Source organism: Bos indicus, chromosome 1 (assembly GCF_029378745.1).
Source record: "Bos indicus isolate NIAB-ARS_2022 breed Sahiwal x Tharparkar chromosome 1, NIAB-ARS_B.indTharparkar_mat_pri_1.0, whole genome shotgun sequence".
In the NCBI taxonomy this organism is placed as follows: Eukaryota; Metazoa; Chordata; class Mammalia; order Artiodactyla; family Bovidae; genus Bos; species Bos indicus.
In genome coordinates this window covers 117,829,405-117,850,218 of record NC_091760.1, presented here as the reverse complement: position 1 = coordinate 117,850,218, position 20,814 = coordinate 117,829,405, and the positions used below count along the sequence as shown (strand labels likewise).

General features: G+C 39.3%; 1 protein-coding gene across 2 annotated transcripts in view; it reads right to left on the bottom strand.

Moving 5' to 3' along the window:
* Positions 1-20,814, bottom strand: part of ERICH6 (glutamate rich 6) — a 46,348-nt gene that overhangs the window by 4,029 nt on the left and 21,505 nt on the right. Inside the window, exons 8-14 of one of the 2 annotated variants that reach the window (XM_070793177.1) lie at positions 20,245-20,402; positions 18,026-18,096; positions 16,515-16,660; positions 10,864-10,949; positions 8,731-8,886; positions 4,395-4,623; positions 324-4,069 (exon numbers count right to left, since the gene is read on the bottom strand). In XM_070793177.1, coding sequence (XP_070649278.1) covers positions 4,052-4,069; positions 4,395-4,623; positions 8,731-8,886; positions 10,864-10,949; positions 16,515-16,660; positions 18,026-18,096; positions 20,245-20,402 — 864 coding nt within the window. In that variant the 3' untranslated portion in view covers positions 324-4,051. Of the gene's footprint in view, positions 1-323; positions 4,070-4,394; positions 4,624-8,730; positions 8,887-10,863; positions 10,950-16,514; positions 16,661-18,025; positions 18,097-20,244; positions 20,403-20,814 lie in introns of those variants that run through there. The other variant, XM_070793170.1, reaches the window with a different exon arrangement.

Here is a 20,814-nt window from a genome sequence, read left to right as displayed (position 1 = left end):
TGGAAAACAAAAACAAATAGAACAAGTCTAATAGTACAATCAGTGTGCTGCTGCTGCTGCTGCTGCTAAGTCACTTCAGTCGTGTCCGACTCTGTGCGACCCCATAGATGGCAGCCCACCAGCCTCCCCCGTCCCTGGGATTCTCCAGGCAAGAACACTGGAGTGGGTTGCCATTTCCTTCTCCAATCATGAAAGTGAAAAGTGAAAGTGAAGTCGCTTAGTCGTGCCTGACTCTTAGCAACCCCATGGACTGCAGCCTACCCGGCCTCTCCATCCATGGGATTTTCCAGGTCAGAGTACTGGAGTGGGTTGCCATTGCCATCTCCGACAATCAGTGTAGTCAGATGCAATTTTTATTTTAAAAAGATGTATATGAATAATTTATAAATATATAGAAAAGAGAAATACACACCAAATTTTCAATGTGATTACCTTTGGGAAGAGGATTAGAATAGAAGAAAGGATGGAAGGGAAGAATATCATTTTTAACTCTTTTATGTCTATATTATTCGAATCTTCAAATATAACAGTGTATTCACATGTCACTTTTGCAATTTTAAAAAACTGAAAGGGTAATTATGAGGATGATGAGAAAAGCAAACGTTTTTAACATCAGATTCTTTTGCACCAACTCTTTTTCAAAACTCATTTCGAAGAAGAGAGGCGAGGAGAAAGAGACAGAGCATTTTTGACATTTTTGGTAAGGATGCATTTACCATGAATGTATTGAACCAAAAAGAGGCTATATTGTAGATTTCTAACCAAGGAAGAAACTTGTTTGGACTTGCCAGCTGACTGCAGTAGCTAGATCAACTGGAAGCCGCTTGAATATTGCTTAGCACAGCGTGGACCCTCGCTCTCTGTTGACTGAATCTGAAGTCTCCCTTTTGTTTGGTGCTTATAAAATATCCCTGCCTATGGGGAATCCTGAAGTCATATTTCCACTTGCTTAAATGTATAGATGTTTTAGAAACGGAAGATGTCTTTGAAGTTTGGAGCCATCTCTTCCTTGAATGATTGATGAAACAAGGTCCTCAGAGTTTAGGATACTTATTCAAAGTCACATATTATGTATGTTCTATATATAGTCACTCGGTCGTGTCCGACTTTGTGACCCCATGGACTATAGCACACCAGGCTTCCCTGTCCTTCACCAACTCCTGGAGCTTGCTCAAACTCATGTCCATCAAGTGAGTGATGCCATCCAACCATCTCATCCTCTGTCACCTCCTTCTCCTCTTGCCCTCAATCTTTCCCAGCATCAGGGTCTTTTCCTATGAGTTGGCTCTTTGCATCAGGTGGCCAAAATATTGGCGTTTCAGCTTCAACATCAGTCCTTCCAATGAATATTAAGGGTTGACTTCCTTTAGGGTTGACTGGTTTGATCTCATTGCACCCCAAGGGACTCTCAAGAGTCTTCTCCAGCAACCCAGTTTGAAAGCATCAGTTCTTCAGTGCTCACCCTTCTTTATGGTCCAGTTCTCACATCCATACATGACTACTGGAAAAACCATAGCTTTGGCAAGATGGACCTTTGTCAGCAAAGTAATGTCTCTGCTTTCTAATATGCTAAGTTGGTCATAGCTTTTCTTCCAAGGAGCAAGTGTCTTTTAATTTCATGACTGCAGTCACCATCTTCAGTGATTTTGGAGCCCCCCAAAATAAAGTCTTTCACTGTTTCCATTGTTTTCCCATCTATTTGTCATGAAGTGATGGGACCAGATGCCATCTTAGTTTTCTGAATGTTGAGTTTTAAGCCAAGTTTTCACTCTCCTCTTTCACTTTCATCAAGAGGCTCTTTAGTTCTTCTCCACTTTCTGCCATAAGGGTGGTGTCATCTGTGTGTCTGAGGTTATTGATATTTCTCCTGGCAATCTTAATTCCAGCTTGTACTTCATCCAGCCCAGCATTTCACATAATGTACTCTGCATATAAGTTAAATAAGCAGGGTGACAATATACAGCCTTGACGTACTTCTTTCCTGATTCGGAACCAGTCTGTTGTTCCATGTCCAGTTCTAACTGTTGCTTCTTGACCTGCATACAGATTTCTTAGGAGGCAGGTAAACTGGTCTGGTATTCCCATCTCATTAAGAATTTTCCACAGTTTGTTGTGATCTACACAGTCAAAGGCTTTGGCCACAGTCAATAAAGCAGAAGTAAATGTTTTTCTGGAACTCTCTTACTTTTTCGATGATCCAACGGATGTTGGCAATTTGATCTCTGGTTCCTCTGCCTTGTCTAAAATCCAGCTTGAATATCTGGAAGTCACGGTTCACGTACTGTTGAAGCCTGGCTTGGAGAATTTTGAGCATTACTTTGCTAGCATGTGTTGAGTTGTATGGCTCAGATGGTAAAGAGTCTGCCTGCAATGACTTGATTGACCCTGGGTCAGGAAGACCCCCTGGAGAAGGAAATGGCAACCCACTCCAGTACTCTTGCCTGGAAAATCCCATGGACGGAGGAGCCTGGTGGGCTACATCCATGGTGTCGCAGAGTCGGACACGACTGAGCAACTTCACACTTTGCTAGCATGTGAGATGAGTGCAATTGTGCAGTAGTTTGAACATTCTTTGGCATTGCCCTTCTTTGGGATTGGAATGAAAACTGACCTTTTCCAGTTCTGTGGCCACTGCTGTTTTCCAAATTTGCTGGCATACTGAGTGCGGCACTTTCATAGCATCATCTTTTAAGATTTGAAATAGCTCAACTGGAATTCCATCACACCTCCACTAGCTTTGTTCATAGTGATGCTTCCTAAGGCCCACTTGACTTTGCATTCCAGGATGTCTGGCTCAAGGTGCATGATCACACCATCCTGGTTATCTGGGCTATGAAGATCTTTTTTGTATAGTTCTGTGCATTCTTGCCACCTCTTCTTAATATCTTCTGCTTCTGTTAGGTCCCTACCATTTCTGTCCTTTATTGAGCCCATCTTTGCATGAAATGTTCCCTTTTTATCTCTAATTTTCTTGAAGAGATCTCTAGTCTTTCCCATTCTATTGTTTTCCTCTATTTCTTTGCATTGATTACTGAAGAAGGCTTTCTTATCACTCCTTGCTATTCTTTGGAACTCTGCATTCAAATGGGTATATCTTTCCTTTGCTCCTTTGCCTTTCACTTCTCTTCTTTTCTCAGCTATTTGTAAGGCCTCCTCAGACAACCATTTTGCCTTTTTGCATTTCTTTTTCTTGAGGATGGTCTCGATCACTGCCTCCTGTGCAATGTCACAAACCTCCGTCCATAATTCTTCAGGCACTCTGTCTATCAGATCTAATCCCTTGAATCTGTGTATATACACGTAATCCCTTTTATATACATGTAATCCGTTTATATACATGTAATTTTAATACATCCAATCCCTTGAATCTATACATATACATGCATACATATCTCAGCTTTACAGATATAATCGACAAATTCTACATCTCTATTGGGGCTTGCTTGGGAAATTCCATGGACAGAGAAGGTTGGTGGGCTACATCCATAGGATTGCAAAAGAGCTGGACAGGACTTAGCGACTAAACAACAACAACAAACATCTCTATTGGGCTATCATTTATTAAGTAGTTGGTGCCAAGAAACATGCTAAGCACTTTATATTCTCATTGAATCATCACAGCAATCAATAATATAATGGAGGAGTCATCCCCATTTTATAGGGGAGGGCACTGAAGTTCAAGTTCACCAGCTTAGCTAAGTGGCAGATTTGAGGTTTGAAACTATGTCCTATAACCTGAAGTGTGTGTTCTTAACCATCGTGCAGCACTGCTGGTCACTGAGAGTGTTCTTTGGGCCATGCCCTGGGTGGTGTAGAGAAATCAGTAATAAAGAGATTCTATCCTGCAGGAGCTCACCATCCAGTAGGAAAGGCAGCCCCGAAGGCAAGTAAGGCGCATAGTTCAATAGTTCAGCAAGCTCGCACATGGACAACCTCGAGAAGGACACGATTGACCTTGTTTGGACAAAGGGCAAGGAGGTCTGGGAAGTGTCTCTAAGGAAACAGGGCTTGTGCTGGGTCTTGAACATGGTCAGAACCCAGGTCTCCTGACTCAGCCAAAGGCTTTCAGCTAGAACACAGAGAAAAACAATATAAAATACTAAAACCAAAACCTCAAAGCTGCACTACTCATACAGTAGACACACAGTAAATGTTATTTGGAATCAAGTTTGAACTAAAAAGGAATTTGAGGAAGAAGAAATAATAAGGCTGTCTCAATTCCATATGAATTCAATTCAATTCCATATAAAACTTTCACTGTTTTTTCCTTGAATTTCAAAATTCACAGTGGTGCACAGTAGATTACACATGAGTATAATCTGTCAGTAATAACACTAACATTATTTTACTCTTATTATTTAAATGCTTTAAAATGTTTATAAAAACGGACCTACCTTCACTTTGGTTCCGACACTGATTCTTGCCTGTTGGCCCATTGCTAGAAAAGTGATTGAAATCTTGTCTTGTTCTAAGATACGGATTCCAACATAATGGTTCAAAGCCAGAAACACAGGTTTAAATGAAACAAAGGGTGAGGAAATGACGGAACTTGACCAATTCCAAGCCCTTACTCTGTTGCCAGCTTGATCTGAATATTGACCACCCAAGATATTGATGTATACCCTGAGGAAAAGGAAATTAAAAATCATAAACAGGAACATTATAATTCAACCTTGAAATTAGCTCTACCGCTTGCTAACCAAAGAGAGTAGCAGTTTATACTAGCCAATAGCTTATGACTTCCCTGATGGCTCAGTGGTAAAGAATCCACCTGCAGTGCAGGGGACAGAGGAGACATGAGTTCAGTCCCTGGGTCAGGAAGATTCCCTGGAGTAAGAAATGGCAACCTTCTCCACCATTCTTGCCTGGAAAATCCCATGAACAGAGGAACCTGCTGGGTTACAGTCCATGGGGTCACAAAGAGTTGGACACAACTACACACACACACGATGTGCACAATAGCATATGAATAATGGAAAACCTCATATAATCATAGGAGCCATAATACTGTGACAGAATTCTATACTAATTTGAAGTACTGGGTATAGTTTAAGACCTAGTGATAAACCAAAATGTGTCCACAGGTGAAACCAGGATGATAAAGGGATTGATATGCTGGGGAGGATTAACAGGGAGCAGGGAAGATTTAGTCTGGACATGAGAAAACACAAGAAGGCAGGCTCTGCCTGGAAGACGGGTGAGGACTGGTGCTTAGACGTTTCCTGTGCCAGTAAGGATATCAGTGAGTGTAAGCTCTAGGAAAGGCTGTACTGGCCTCAGTACTGAGACTTGTTTTCTAACAGCAACTGGGGGGCTAGGACTTCTAGGATATCAAGGCTGGTGTGGGTAGAAAGGGCTCAGGGAACATCTTTGAGATCACTGTGGTTGATCCCAGTAATGGAGTAGAAGGGGGAACTGACACCAGCCAGGCGCCCCAATCTCTCAGAGTCGCTAATGCCACATTTTACTACATTACCAACAGAAGCAGCCCTGTACCGTCTGAGATCTGGTGTCACTGGTGACTGCCATTGTATTCCATGAGCTCCTCTGCACTCTCTATCACATTCTTCCATCTCAGCTCACCATGTGTTTCTCAGGGAGAGAGGATAGGTATGTGCTGGGAGCCAGCGTGAGGCACTCCGCCCGTGGCAAAGGTCATGAGGAAGGAGGCTCGGCATACGCAAAGGCGGGATCGAGCCTCAGGAGTCCCCCTGGAAATTCTCGAGCATCTACCCCCAAAACCAGAGTCTGCCTACTTTCTGCTTTGTGCTCTCACCTACACCTCTGACTTTACGGGGGGCTGTCCCCCACTACCTCTCTCTGAAAAAAAGAGTTAACTTACAGCTCCAGTTAATAAACTTCCTAGGTGTGATAGTGTTTCAACCTACAAACTCCTTTGCAAGTCCTCTAGCCTGCCTGAATAGGTTTTTCTGGCCACATGTGATTGCTCAGAGCCTCCCAACTGTGAGAGGCATGAGATGTTCTAAACTGTCTAAATACAGATTCCTTTGAGCAGTTAAAAGATTGATTAGAAATTGTATTGGTGAAGGGTTTTTCACTTGTTGGGCCAATGTTTGCTGCGAAGTTTCCATATCCTTTACCTGCTGTGTCCCTGGCAGTGTATTGATTAATATAATTGGTGTAAGTAGTAGCTTTAATGTTTGTAACCTTGGACCCTTGAGTTAATTCTTTTTCTTGTTACAGCCCACCACACCTTTGCCCTGTAGGAATGCAACTTTATCTAATGCTTCTGGAGGGTGGCGCCTGACTAATCACCTTTAGAGAAAAATAAGTTTTCTGAAGAAAGGGTCTTAAAATGTTAACAGGCCTCTGGGCCAGAAGATGATGCAAATCACCTAAACTTTTGCATACGATAAGTTTGCAGGAAGAAAGCCTGGCTTACTGCATGACTCTACCCCGTCCCCCATTATCCTCTATGCATAACTTAAGGTATAAAAACTACTTTGGAAAATAAAGTGCGGGCCTTGTTCACCGAAGCTTGGTCTCCCCATGTCGTTCTTTCTCTCACCTTCTGGCTGAATTATTCAGCCTCTTTTCTCCACTGAATTTTCCTGCTGAGCTATCCTTATTCTATTACTCTTTATATCCTTAATTAACATTTAATTAACCAATTGTTTCCTGATCCTCGCTGACGCCGTCCCCGCTTCGAATTCCCTGGATCCACCGGGGCTGGACCCCGGCAGGTAGGGTTCTAGGTACTTAGAAAGTTGGCTTAATTTGATAATAAGTTATTTTTTTAAATCAGATGAACCAGCTATGAGGGCCCCCTAGAGTAAGATAACTCAAGTCTTATTTCCCAATTTTGAGTAGTAGCAGTAGTCTAATAGCAAAAATACAAATGAGAAATTGAGGTGGTTTTCTTATTGTTTCTGGGAAGGAGATTTAGTTTTATCATGCCATGTAGGCGAAGAAAACATTTGGTTAAAATTATCTGTATAAATTGTTTATTAAATAAACTTTGAGTCCATGGCATTTACATAGCATGTAGTAGCAAAGATTCAGGGTGTGCCTTCAAGGAACTTCAATCCTACAGGAGAGGTGGGCTTGCTACACAAGAGGCTATGAGGGTGTTAAGGAGCCATGTCAGGGGGCCCAGAGTTCATTTGGTGGGTAGGAAGGGTTCATTGGTTCAGAAAAGTCCTAGAAGCCAGTGAATATTTGGTGACAATTAATATTGTGCCTTAGCAAATAAATGTAATACAGAATTACTGCTGTTATTGTTCAGTTGTCAACTTGTGTCTGACTCTTTTGCCACCCCACAGACTAAGGCCTGCCAGGCTCCTCTGTCCATGGAGTTTTCCAGGCAAGAATACTGGAGTGGGTTGCCATTTCCTTCTGCAGGGGATCTTCTCAACCCAGGGATCAAACCCAGGTCTCCTGCATTGGCAGGCAGATTGTTTACCACTCAGACACCAAGGAAGCCCCACAGAATTGCTACTGAACACTGAAGGACAAGTAGAAATCCTCCAATATAATTGGGGATAATGGTTTGACTACTCCTTTGAACTATAAGTGCAATATTAATAGGTCCCTGCGTCCTAACTTTCTCAAGTACCGGCAAAGTGTTCAAACTTTTGTCAATTTATTGGCAGAGTTTCTCAAGATAAGATTGTTATACTTGTAAATAGTTTAAAGGCAGAGAATATCTCTTTCTGAAAAACTTAAAAAGTTGAAATTGTATTTGAAGTTAGAACCCAAATTTCACTTTCTCAGGCTAAATGAAATAATACAAGGTCACAGAGCATATAAATAGTAGATCAAAGGCATCAGGACCTTAATCGCTAGAGATTTTGTTTGTATATTGTTGTTAAGAATTAATTGTTAAAGAATTATATAGTTGCTCATAGGAAAAGTGCAGTTCACTGTGGCTACGGGGTGCCTTGTTGTTTAGTCACTAAGTTGTATCTGACTCTTTTTGTGACCCCATGGACTGTAATCCACCAGGCTCCTCTGTTCATGACATTTCCCAGACAAGAATACTGGAGTGGGTTGCCATTTCCTTTTCCAATGGGATGCCTACTTGTTAGGACTATATCTCAAACAACAACAGAGTATGACAGCTGTCCGTTGTGAATTATTTCCACTGATGAGGCCAGCATTTAGGCTGAAGAGAGACTGCTGGGTTTATATCTCACATCCCTAGAGTGGCCATACAATTTATCTAGAGGGTTTTTTTTCCCTAATATTAAAGTTGTACAGCTATATTTTCTTGCTGCTTATAGAAAAAATATGATGAGCTTTGTTTTATGTAACTGCCTGGGATTTTTCCACTGCATATGGGATGACATAAATAAAAAACTTCTCTGAATTGAACATTCCTATCCTACAACCACTAATTTAAATAAATCTTCTTAAACTCATTTTTGTCTTTCTAGTTATAAGATGAATAAAATCTGGCGATCTAATGTATAGCACAGTGATTTTCATTAACACTGCAGTTATGTAGTTGAAAGTTGCTAAGACAGTGGATCTTAAATGTCTTAGAAAGAAATGGTAATTATGTGACATGGTGCAGTTGTTAGTTAGCTAATGCTACAGAGGTAATCATTTTGCACCATATAAGTGTATCAAATCAATAACCATTGTACACTTGTAACTTACCTAGTATATGTCAGTTATATTTCAAAAAAGTTGAAAAAACAAAAGGAAAAATAAAATTTCATGAAACTTGAGAAACAAAATGCCTGCAGGAGGAATCTAGAAGCCTACCAGACATTTCCATTGGGATGATAGCAGGAACTTCTACCAGAAGAATCTAGCAATGCCAGGATTGCAGGGTTAGTGGGCATGTCTTCTTGGACTATACAAGTGAAACCATTTATCTTGTTGGGCACTCGGATGATGGCTAGGTTTCCAGATGGGTAACTGAGATCAGTTAAGGTCATTTGAGTTATTCTAATGGTCTTTGACTAGCCTGAGAATAAATTTAACTTATGAGAGAGTCCTTTGAAGCTATAAAGCATTCTGAAAATGAATGGGAAGCACTGTTAATTACTAAAAAATTTTATGCTTTGTGTGTGCATCAAAATATATTTATGAGACACAAAAATCCTCACCAAAAATACCAGCAAATGGAATCTAGCAAAATATAAAAAGGATTATATGTACAACAACAAACCGGAGTCCATCCCAGGAATGCAAGGTTGGATTACCATCTAAAAATAAATTAATGGAAACATACTACATTGATAGAGAAAAGAGCAAAAATAGAGATGATCATTGCAACAGACACAGAAAAAGCATCTGACAAAATCCAATACCTTATCGTGATAAATGACTCAATGAACTAGGAATAGAAAGGAACCTCCTCAACCAAATAAGTCATGTCTAACAAAAACCCACAGTTAACGTCACACTTACTGATGGCAGACTAGGTGTTTCCCCCCTAAGGTCAGGAAGCAAACAAAAATGTCCACTCTCCCCACTTCCATTCAACCTCATGCTGGAGGTTCCAATCAGGAAAATATTATGGAAGAAAAAGAAATGAAGGCATCTATATTGGAAATAGAAGAAGTAAACTATCTCTAAGTGCAGAAAACATGCTCTTGTATAAAAGAAAATCCTAAGGAATCTACAAAACAATGTCATAGAACTAACAAAAGAGTTCAGTAGGATTGTAAACTAAAAGGTCAATATATATGAAAAAAATTGTATTTCTAAGCAGTAAACATTTTGAAGATGAAATTAAGAAAATAATTCCATTTACAATAGCATCAAAGAATGAATATACTGAGGATAATTCACGAACTGTTAATATTCAGTCCTATCTAAACGGATTGGAAGTCCAGCAGTGAAGTAAACACAAAATTGATTCTGAATCATTTTGAAAATCAGCCTTAGTCTTCAAAGGAGTGAAAAAGAATTAAAGCCAGGGCAGGAAATGATAAGTAATGCTACAAGTCGGAAAGTTATTTAAAAATTTTTTGATATAATGAAAGAAAAACCTACTCTCTTTCTTATAGGGCTGGGGAACTAAAACTTCCTTATACTTCTTATGCCATAAAGTCATTTTTCTGGGTTCTTGATGGGGTTTGACTAAACACGTAGGTAACTATGGCTAAAAATGACTTTCTCCTACAAAGTGAGGCCCTTAGTTCACCGAAAACTCCTCCTAATTTCATAGCTTTGTTTTACTTTCCCAGAGATATTAAATGGCCTTTGTGTCCAAATAGCAAATGGCCTGGCCATCAGGCAGAAGTTCAAGTGATCAATAACTTAGTGTTCCATAAAAATGGATATTGAATTTTTGTATTAAAAAACAACGTACTGCTCATGGATGTGTAGACTGGTACACATTTTCTGGGGGACAAAATCTAGTAAAGCTTTTTTCTTACCCAGAATTTCTCTCTCTAGGTATTTAATTCAAGAAAGTAAGTGATAAGTATGCAGCAAAGTGTGCACAAAGCTGTTCATTTAGCCATTGTATAAAACAGCCCCAAATTGTGAAACCACCTTTGATCAGTAATAGTGGATAGATTAAAGGAATTATAGTTCCTCCCTATGATGGAATACCATATGCGTATAAAGATGATGTAGTATCTCTGTATTTATTGCATATTATATATTCATAATGTTTATGAGTATTTATTGTCTAATATTATTATGTAAAGGGAGCAAGTTATAAAATAATGAACTTGTTTAGAATTAATTTTAAAGAATTATAATTGTTCCTAGGAAAAAATAAGAAAAGATGTATAAATAGATGCTAATAGCTTTGCTCTGCATGATAGGATTTAGTCATATCTATCTTTTTCCTTCATATTTTTTTAATCTCTTTTTTCTTTAGCTTTCATTTTGTGAAGAAATAAGCTAATGAAAATAAGTTGTTGAAAGAAAGGATACAATATTTGCGTTGTCCCGTCTGGAAATGAAGTCAGAAACTTGCTCCCATGTTTGTAGTGCTTTTCAAAGAGCTCATTCGTCACGATCTACACACCGCAGAAAACAAAAGGATGGTTATGTGATGACAACAGACATTCTTGCTTGCTAGATAGTGATGCAAACCATTTCTTAAGTTTTTAGTCCTGCATCAGCAACAGGGGACAATCCTTAGAAACCATTAAAGATTGTCCCTAACCCATGCAGATAACTTAATAAAACCTTTCTGGCAAAAATCTGACATGACTTTTCTGTTTAAAGGGTCTGTGTTTTTTGTCTTTTTTAATTTATTTAAAAGTTAAAAAAAATGTATTCAGTAGGACAAGATAGAGTGCTTAGGCTTTCAGATCAGATCAGATCAGATCAGTCGCTCAGTCGTGTCCGACGCTTTGCGACCCCATGAATCACAGCATGCCAGGCTTCCCTGTCCATCACCAACTCCCGGAGTTCACTCAGACTCACGTCCATAGAGTCAGTGATGCCATCCAGCCATCTCATCCTCTGTTGTCCCCTTTTCCTCTTGCCCCCAATCCCTCCCAGCATCAGAGTCTTTTCCAATCAGTCAACTCTTCGCATGAGGTGGCCAAAGTACTGGAGCTTCAGCTTTAGCACCATTCCTTAGTCAGGATTATATTTTAAGTAATTGTTCTCATCAAAACAGCAAACACTTAAAAAGAGCTTATCACATGGTAGGTATTTTTTAAAAATTGAAGTATAGTTGATGTACAATATTATATAAGCTTCAACAGAATGATTCACAATTTTAAAGGCTATATTTCACTTATACTTATTATAAAATATGGGCTGTATTCTCTGTGCTGTACAGTATTATCCTTGTAGCTTATTTATTTTATACATAGTTGTTTGTACCTCATAACCTCCTATCCCTATCTTGCTCTTCCCCACTTCCCTCTCCCCACTGAAAAATACTCGTTTGTTTTCTATGAGTCTGCTTTTCATTATATTCACTAGTTTATTTTCTTTTAGACTCTACATATTAGTGATACAAGGCAGTATTTGTCTTTGACTTATTTCACTTAGTCAAATACCTTCCATCCGTGTTGCAACAAATGGCAAAACTTCATTCTTTTTTTATGGCTGAGTACTATTCATATCTACACGTGTTAGTCATTCAGTTGTGTCCAACTCTTTGCAACCCTGTGGACTGTAGCCCACCAGGCTTCTCTGTCCTTGGAATTCTCCAGGCAAGAATACAGGAGTGGGTTGCCATTTTCTTCCCCAGAGGATCTTCCCAACGCAGGGACTGAACCTGTGTCTCCTGCCTTTCAAGCAGATTCTTTACCATTGGAGCCACCAGGGTAAGGCCATTCATATGTATGTGTGTGTGTGTATATGTCGCGTCTTCTTTATCCATTCATCTGTTGATGGACACTTGGGTTGTTTCTATGTCTTGGCTATTGTACAATAAATAATGCTGCTACGAACACTGTGGTGCATGTCTCTTTGCAAATTAGCATTTTTATTTTTTCATGTATACGCTCAAGAGTGGAAATGCTGAATCATATGGTAATTCTATTTTTAGGTTTTTGGGGAAACACCATACTGTTTTCTGTAGTAACTGCACCAATGCACATTCCCTCTAACAGTGTATAAAGATTCCCGTTTCTCCACGTCCTTCCCAATATTTGTTATTTGTGTTCTTCTGGATGACACCATTCTTGACAGCTGTGAGGGTGATATCTTATTGTGGTTTTAATTTGCATTTCCTTGATGATTAGTGACGTTGAGCATCTTTTAATGTGCCTGTAAGGCCATCTTTATGTCTTTTTTAAAAAAAATGTCTATTCAGTTCTTATGCCAGTTTTTCAACCAAGTTTATTTTTTATTTATCTACTTTTATTTTATACACATATTGCTGTGAAAACAGAAGATTAAAAAAAAAAAAAACCCAGCTCTAGTACAACGGAGATATCCTATATCCTGATTGTAGAGGTGATTTTATAACTATCAAAATTAATGGAGCTGTACATATAAAAAAAGTGAGTTTCACTATAAATTATACTTCAATAAAATGACTTTACACTCTAGTATAAGCTGTAGCATCTGGTGTCTCTTCAAGGTTGCTCTTGAAATTCATTTGAGCAAAATACTAGTGAAATATGGGAAGATGAAGAAAGAAATACTGAGAGAGATTCTGTATTATAGCTCTAAGCCTAACTATTTTATTATCTAGGTAATACTCAACAGGAAAATGAATTTGTACCCAACAATGTTTTATAATGAACTAAAAATTCAGTTTAATTCTATTTCTTCCTAATCTTGAATTATAATAAAATGGATATAAGAATTCCTAGGGCTAAACAATGAAATAATCTAAATTTTCATGTAAATGTTGCCATTTATTTTGAAAGATAATATGTTTCTCATTTTTATGAAATATAAAATACATTCAGAGAAGCACTAAAATATGCTATTTTGTTCATGGATAGTTACAACATGAACATCCATGTTATTACCATCTGGGTCAAGAAATAGAACAGTGCTAAAACTCTAGAAGTCCCCTGTGTGCTAACCCAAAGTCAGTGTTCTATGATCTCTAAACAATATAGTTTCTTTCCCATTTTGAATTGTACATAAATGGAATCATATAATGGGAATTTTTTATATTTTGTTTCTTTTAATCAACATTACATTTGTAAGATTCATATGTGCCCCAGTGTGTAGCCAGAGTCCAATAGCTTCCATCTGTGTATAGTATTCTATTGTATGACTTCATCATTTATTTATCCATTGTATTTTTAATGGGTATATGGGTTGTTCCCAGTTTTTGGCTTATAGATAATGATACTCTGAACACTCGTTTGCATGTATGCTGGTACCCAGTTCCTCTCAGATCTTATATCCAGAGGAAGAATTGTTGAATTCCACTTTACAAAAGGATATGTGTCTTTCACTTTACAAAAAACTGCCAAAATGATTTTCAAGCTGTTGTACCAATTTGCATTCCCACTACAGGCTAAACTGTAATGACTGTTATTCTACATCCTTTCTAACATTCAGTAGTATCAGACTTTACAATTTATTTATTTAGCCAATATGATAGGTATGTACATACGTGTGTGTGTGTGTGTGCTTAGCCGCTCCGTCCTGTAGCCCACCAGGCTCCTCTGCCGGCGTACACTGATCTCTAATTATGGTTTCAGTTTTCTTCTCCTAGGTTACTAATGAGGCTGAGCATCTTTTCATATGTTTATTGACCATTTGGATTTTTTCCTTGGAGAAGTGGTCAAGTTTTTTTTAGTTCATTTTTTTCTACTAGGGAGACTTTTTTTTCATGTTGATTTATAAAAATTCTTTATACATTTAGGATAAAAGCCCTTTGTATATCATATGTGCTATAAAATATCTCCCTTCTTGGCTTTTCTTTTAAATTTTATCAATTCCTTTATGGATACTGCTTTTTAGAATTAGTAAATCTTTCCCTAACCTGAAATAATAAAGCTATTCACCTATTTTTTTTAAAAATCATTGTAGCTTTACATTTCACATTTAAGTCTTTAATCCACTGGGAATGAAATATTATTTCAACTTCATTAAAAACTATGGATATCTAACTGTCCCAGCACCAGGTGTTGAGAACATTTTCCTTTCTCCATTACCTTGCAGTGTTACTGCTGGCACGTATCAGATGTCTGTGTGTGCATAAGTTTGATTCTGTATCATGGATTTTTTGTTTATCCTGCCCCCAAGCTACACCATCTTAATTACTATACTTTGTAATGTTGTTGTTGCTCAGTTGCTCAGTTGTGTCCGACTCTTTGTGACCCTAGGGACTGCAGCATGCCAGACTTCCCTGTCCATCACCAACTCTCTCTGTCATTATCTGAGGTTGTTGATATTTCTCGCAGCCTTCTTGATTCCAGCTTGTGAGTCATCCAGCCCAGCATTTTGCATAATATACTCTGCATATTGAAGAAGGGAATGGCAACCCACTCCAGTATTCTTATCTGGAAAATCCCATGGACAGAGAAGCCTGGCATGCTACAGTCCACAGAGTTCTCCAGCTCCGAATACTAGAGTGGGTAGCTGTTTCCTTCTCAAGGGGATCTTCCCAACCCAGGGATCGAACCCAGGTCTTCCACATTGCAGACGGATTCTTTACCATCTGAGCCACTAGGGAAGCCCCAAAATACTTGAGTGGGCAGCCTATCCCTTCTCCAGCAGATCTCCCTGACCCAGGAATCAAATTGCATTGCAGGCGGATTCTATATTTATATAAAAATAAATTTATACAAAAGGATATTCAAAGCAACACTATTTAGTAAAACAAAAGAACTTTTAATAATCTTTATTTCCAATATCAGTAGAATGGTTAGATACTATATGAAAAGGCTCATAGATATTAAAATGATGTTAATGTAACCTATGGGCTTTCCTGGTGGCTCAGTGGTAAAGAATACCCCTGCCAATGTGGGAAATGCAGGTTTGACCCCTGAGTTGGGAAGATCCTTTGGAAAAGGAAATGGCAACCCATTCCATTATTCTTGCCTGGGAAATCCCATGGACAGAGAAGCCTGGAGGGCTACAGTCCATGAGGTTGTAAAAGAGTAGGACACAGCTTAGCAACTAAACAACAGCAATGTAAGCTATATAGTATCATGGGAAAATTGTTGAAAATTAGGGCAACCCACTCCAGTACTGTTGTCCCCATGGACAGAGGAGCCTGGTGGGTTACAGTCCATGGGGTAGCAAAGAGTCGGACACAACTGAGTGAGTAACACAATAACACAAAGTTAAAAGTAGAAAAAATTACATATGTAATATAATTACAGGTCTGTTAACAAAAACCTATGCTTAAAAACTCTGGAACAGTGCTAATAGAACTTTTATTGACCATAAAAGTTTTCTATAACTGCCTTGAAATATGGTTGCCATTAGTCACACACAGTTATTTAACACTTGAAATTTAGCTAGTGTGACTGAAGAATTAAATTCAAATTTTATTTTATTTTAATTCCTTTAAACTTGGATAGCCATGTGAAATATTTGTTACCACATTGGGCGGTGCAGATCTAGATAATATTGAAATATTAATCATGATTTTGGGGGTGAGGCTAAGACTTCTGGTGATTTTCTACCATTGATTTTAGGTTTCTAAAGGGTTCCAAATGTTCCTCACTATACAGTGATCACATTTTAAAGTAAAAAGGCTTTAACCAAAATAGCCCCTCATAAGACACACGTAAGGTATTGTTATAAAGTCTGCGTTCGTGCATGCTAAGTCATGTTAGTCTGTCTGACTCTTTGTGACCCTATGGACTGTAGCCCACTAGGCTCCTTTGTCCATGGGATTCTCTAGGCAAGAATACTGGAATGGGCTGCCACGCACTACTTCAGGGAACTTCCCAACCCAAGGATCGAACCTGTATCTCCCACAGTTCCTACATTGCAGGTGGATTTTTCACCACTGAGCCACCAAGGAAGCCCATTATTCTAAAGTAGAAGTTAAAAGGCCAAGTCTGTACCAATTCTTTATGACTAATAGTTAAAAGTGTCCTGTAACCAAGCCACCATCTTCATCGAGACAGCTTTTATAATTTTAAGTAAAACTGGTTTTTAAAGAGTAGCAAATTAAAAAATTACAAGCTAATTACCTTTCCACATGCTATCCTAGAATCACAGCAAACAATGGATATGTTTCTTTTGTCCACTTGATAATCAGTTAGTTCTTCCTTAACTGACTCTATTTCTGGAATATCCACCGAAAGTTGATAAGAAATTGTTTTATAGTGTTTTGCATCTAATGGGACAAGAATCACACGAAAATATATATATGTTTAAAACTTTCCAAAATCTCTCTTCTAAAATGAAATTTCAAACTCTATTACAAATGCATTGATTCATTGGACACTTTTTTCCATTGGACTTTTTTTTTTTAACGAAAGAAGAATCAGGAGCTTCATTAAGTTAAATTGAGGGGCCCTCTTTTGTTAAAAAAATGAGAACATTCTCATTTCGTTGGAAGAACAAAAATAATGATTTTCATTATGTGGAATTTTTTGGCCATAGGTTTAGTAGGAAAGAATTGAATCCCAAGGAACTTCATACTAGGGATTGAGTTGGGGAAAAAAAAATGTTCTCAAAGTATTTTTCAATAGCTCTGAGTTTCAGAGGAGCCTGATGCTCAGAAATATTAAAAATAAAAGTTAACTCCAATTGTGCAGCCTATAAGGAGAAAAGCAAGAATATAACTCTAGAATTTCTGATTCTAAAATTGATGCCCCTTCAGTTGTACTAGTACTGCAGCTGTACTGGCCAGCTGACCAATGGGGCCCATCTATAAGAAAGGAATCTGATTCATTTTTGACAGACTTTCCATATCCTAGCTTGAAACAAAATGGAATGTATGTTTTACTAAAAGAGAGACAATGAACTCAAAAGCTCGTTCTAGCTCTCTGTAAAATGCGCTATGTGCTAAGTCGCTTCAGTCATGTCTGACTCTTTGCAACCCTATGGACCGTAGCCCACAAGGCTCCTCTGTCCATGGGTATTCTCCAGGCAAGAATACTGGAGTGGGTTTCCATTCCATCCTCCAGGGGAATCTTCTGATCGCAAGGACTGAACCCACATCTCTTATGTCTCCTGCATTGGCCAGCGGGTTCTTTACCATTAGTGCTACCTGGAAAGCTCCCAAGTGCTCTCTGGTGGTGGTTTAGTCACCAAGTCCTGTACGACTCTTGCGACCCCATGGACAGTAGCCTGCCAGGCTCCCCAGTCCATGGGATCCTCTAGGCAAGAATACTAGAGTGGGTTGCCATTTCCTTCTGCAGGTGATCTTCCCGACCAAGGAATTGAACCTGGGTCTCCTGCATTGCAGGCAGATTCTTTACCCACTGAGCTACAAGGGAAGCCAGTCGAAGTCAGTGCTCTATATATGTTGCTAAATTATTTCAGTCAATAACAGCAGTGAACTGAAGACTCAAAACTTCAAAAGCCAGGTGATAGAAAAGTGGGGTTTTCTGACTTTTTAGCCATTTTGACTGAGGCATTGACCAAAATGAAAATTTTAATACTATTTTTAAAATACATCAGTTTTTGCCCTCGGTCAAACACATGAGCTCTCTGATGTATACCTGATCTATAACATCAGCTTTGAGGAACTTACCTTCTTCAGAGAAAGTAGGCTGTTCTTTTGCTAGTATTTCATAGTGTTTGGCCATTTGTCGTTCTTGTTTTCTACAAAATTAAAAACATGATGCACAAGTCTGAAATGTGTTCCAAGTTTAAAATACTATACTACAGTGTGGTGGGAGAAGGAGGAGGTGGTGGTGAATCACTTATAGATGACTCCAAAGCAGGACCCAGAGCCTAAATTCCAGGAGGATAATGGTCATTCATGACCAAGAAGGAAAGACCTGAGACATGGAATCAGCGGTTGTAGCCGTTCAATGTGGGTCAGCAGGCCCTGACAAAGGGGAATAGCTGCCACCAGGCCTTCATTCGACTGCAGCCCTGTGGTGAACCTAGAGGAAACTCTCAGAATGCAGGATTACAGGCCCCAGTTAGCTAAGGGCTATACGAAATCCAAGCCAGCCGCTTGGCTTTTCCTGCCCCCACCCTGACAAACCTCATATGTATTTCATTGGATAAAGCCGCCTCTAACTGTGAGATGCCCCGTGACCTGCAACCAGAGGATTACACATTCTGAAAAAGACATTATTCAAAGGACTATCTCCAGCCTGGACAGAAGGACCCTTATCAGATGACACAGATTTACATCAAGATAAACACGATGTGCAGAGAAAAACCCAAACCCCCAAAGAGATTACAGCCACTCCTCCAAACAGATCCAGCAGGAATAACCACAAAAGTCACCCCAGAGCCCCTTAATAGAACAGGGCGAGAACTCCATGACCCCACTGTGTCTACGAGTCCCGTGTAAGCATTAAAGAAGTTACAGAAGACTGACCATCTGTCCCTCATCACCCCAATAAAGATTTCTTGGGGTTCATGTCTCAAGGAAAATTTGAAGTAGGAGATAGATGGGTCTCTGGACTGAACAGCTGGTCATTTTCAAACAGAGCAAAATTGAAGTTTGTCCTCAGCCAGAAAAGAATGACATGTATTTCCCTTCCTCCATTGATATGGAGGGAATAAACTAATGGGGGAATCTGTAGCAGTGAAAAGGGAAAAAGACGAATGAGTTTTTCTTTTTCACTTCTCTGAGAGCAAAGAAGATAAAGAGAACAGTGAGCAGGCCTGAACATTCCGAGTTTATTTTACTGTAACTGCTGCTAGTAAGTTTGCTTTTCTGCCCCCTAACTCTGCAGGAGCTACACTTCACTTGACTCTATGCTAAACACATCCCCTATCCAGTGTTTACCTTTATAACAGCCCTTCCCTTGTAGTTACAAGTCAGAAAGAAGGCCTCAGAGCCTCCAAGCTGACAGATGCAGTTACTGGGTTACTGATGCCAGTTTATGACGGTCTTTGAAACAAAGCAAAAGGGAGAAACCTAGACCCTGTCGCGTTTGTCTCCTCATCACCAACTCCTGACTGTGAGCACTTGCCTTAGGCGCACAGTTCTTGAGGCAGGAGCATAAGGTGTTCCCCTCTCCACCAGTTGAGAATAAAAGCCACCATTCTATTTCTTTCAAAAAAAGAAGTATACTATAATTTTTACCGTTTACATGCCGTTCCTTATTCTTTGTATCTGTTATTACTTGTGAACCCAGTCATTTACTCAGTGCATGTGTGTTTCTACTGGACTTGGTGGACAAATTTCTCTAATATATTAATAGGAATTCCCAACTGCCCTGAGAATTTGGGATGGGTAAATTTTCTACTCTAAAAGTCAGTGAGCTCACTGAGTTTCTGACACCTTCTGACTCTTATGACATCCACCAGGAACTGCACGAGGTTTGCTTTAGCCAATTTTTGTTTCTTCACTGGGAATGCATCTACAAAGTTATCTGCTTTGAAAAAATGAGGTTTGTTTTTACAAAAGGCTTTCTAGGGCTTCCCTGGTGGTCCGGTGGTTGAGAATCCACCTGCCAATGCAGGGGACATGAGTTCGATCCCTGGTCTGGGAAGATCCCACATGCCACTAAGCCCTCAGACCACAGCTACGGAGCCCACAGGACACAGCTACTGAAGGGCTTGCACCCTAGAGCCCACACTGTGCAACAAGAGAAGCCACCACAGACAGAAGCCTATGTACCACAGCAAGAGAGTAGCACCTGCTCGCTAAAACTAGGGAAAGCCTGCGCGTAGCAACGAAGACCCAGTACAGGCAAAAATAAATAAGTAAGTAAATCTTAAAAAAAAAAGGCTTTCTAATTAAGTGGGCCTATCTGAGTTCCAATATCAAAGGCTCACTGTTACCTCCGCAAAGCTTTTTCTTTCGCTTTGAGTCTGTCAACTTCACTGCCGTGGGCGGCATGAGGGTTAATACTGATTAATTCAGCTTTAGAGCTCTGGAATTTTTGGTTTTCTTCACAGATGTAGTCGACCAGATTTTGGAAATGACCACAACAGGAGGTCTGAAAAACAAAGACGTTATTTTCTTCTCCTCAGCCCTAGATGAAGGTGATTACAGGAGGGGAACAAAATAAAACCCAAAATGGCTAATGGGGTTTTGGATAACAATCTATCATATTTTTTGGGGGGGTGGCTAACAGCTTTATTGAGGTATAATTCCCATATCATACAATTCACCCATTTCAAGTGTACAATTCAATAATTTTTATTATATTCACAGAAGTGTGCAGTGATCACAGCAATCCATTTTAGAACATGAAACCTGTACCCAGTAACAGTTACTCCTCCTCCTCCCCACATGGCTGCCACTAATCTATCTGCTGTCTCTGTAGATTTGCCTGTTCTGTATGTTAATATAAATGGAATGTGGTGCTTTGTAACTGGCTTTTTTCACCTAGTACAATATTTTAATTT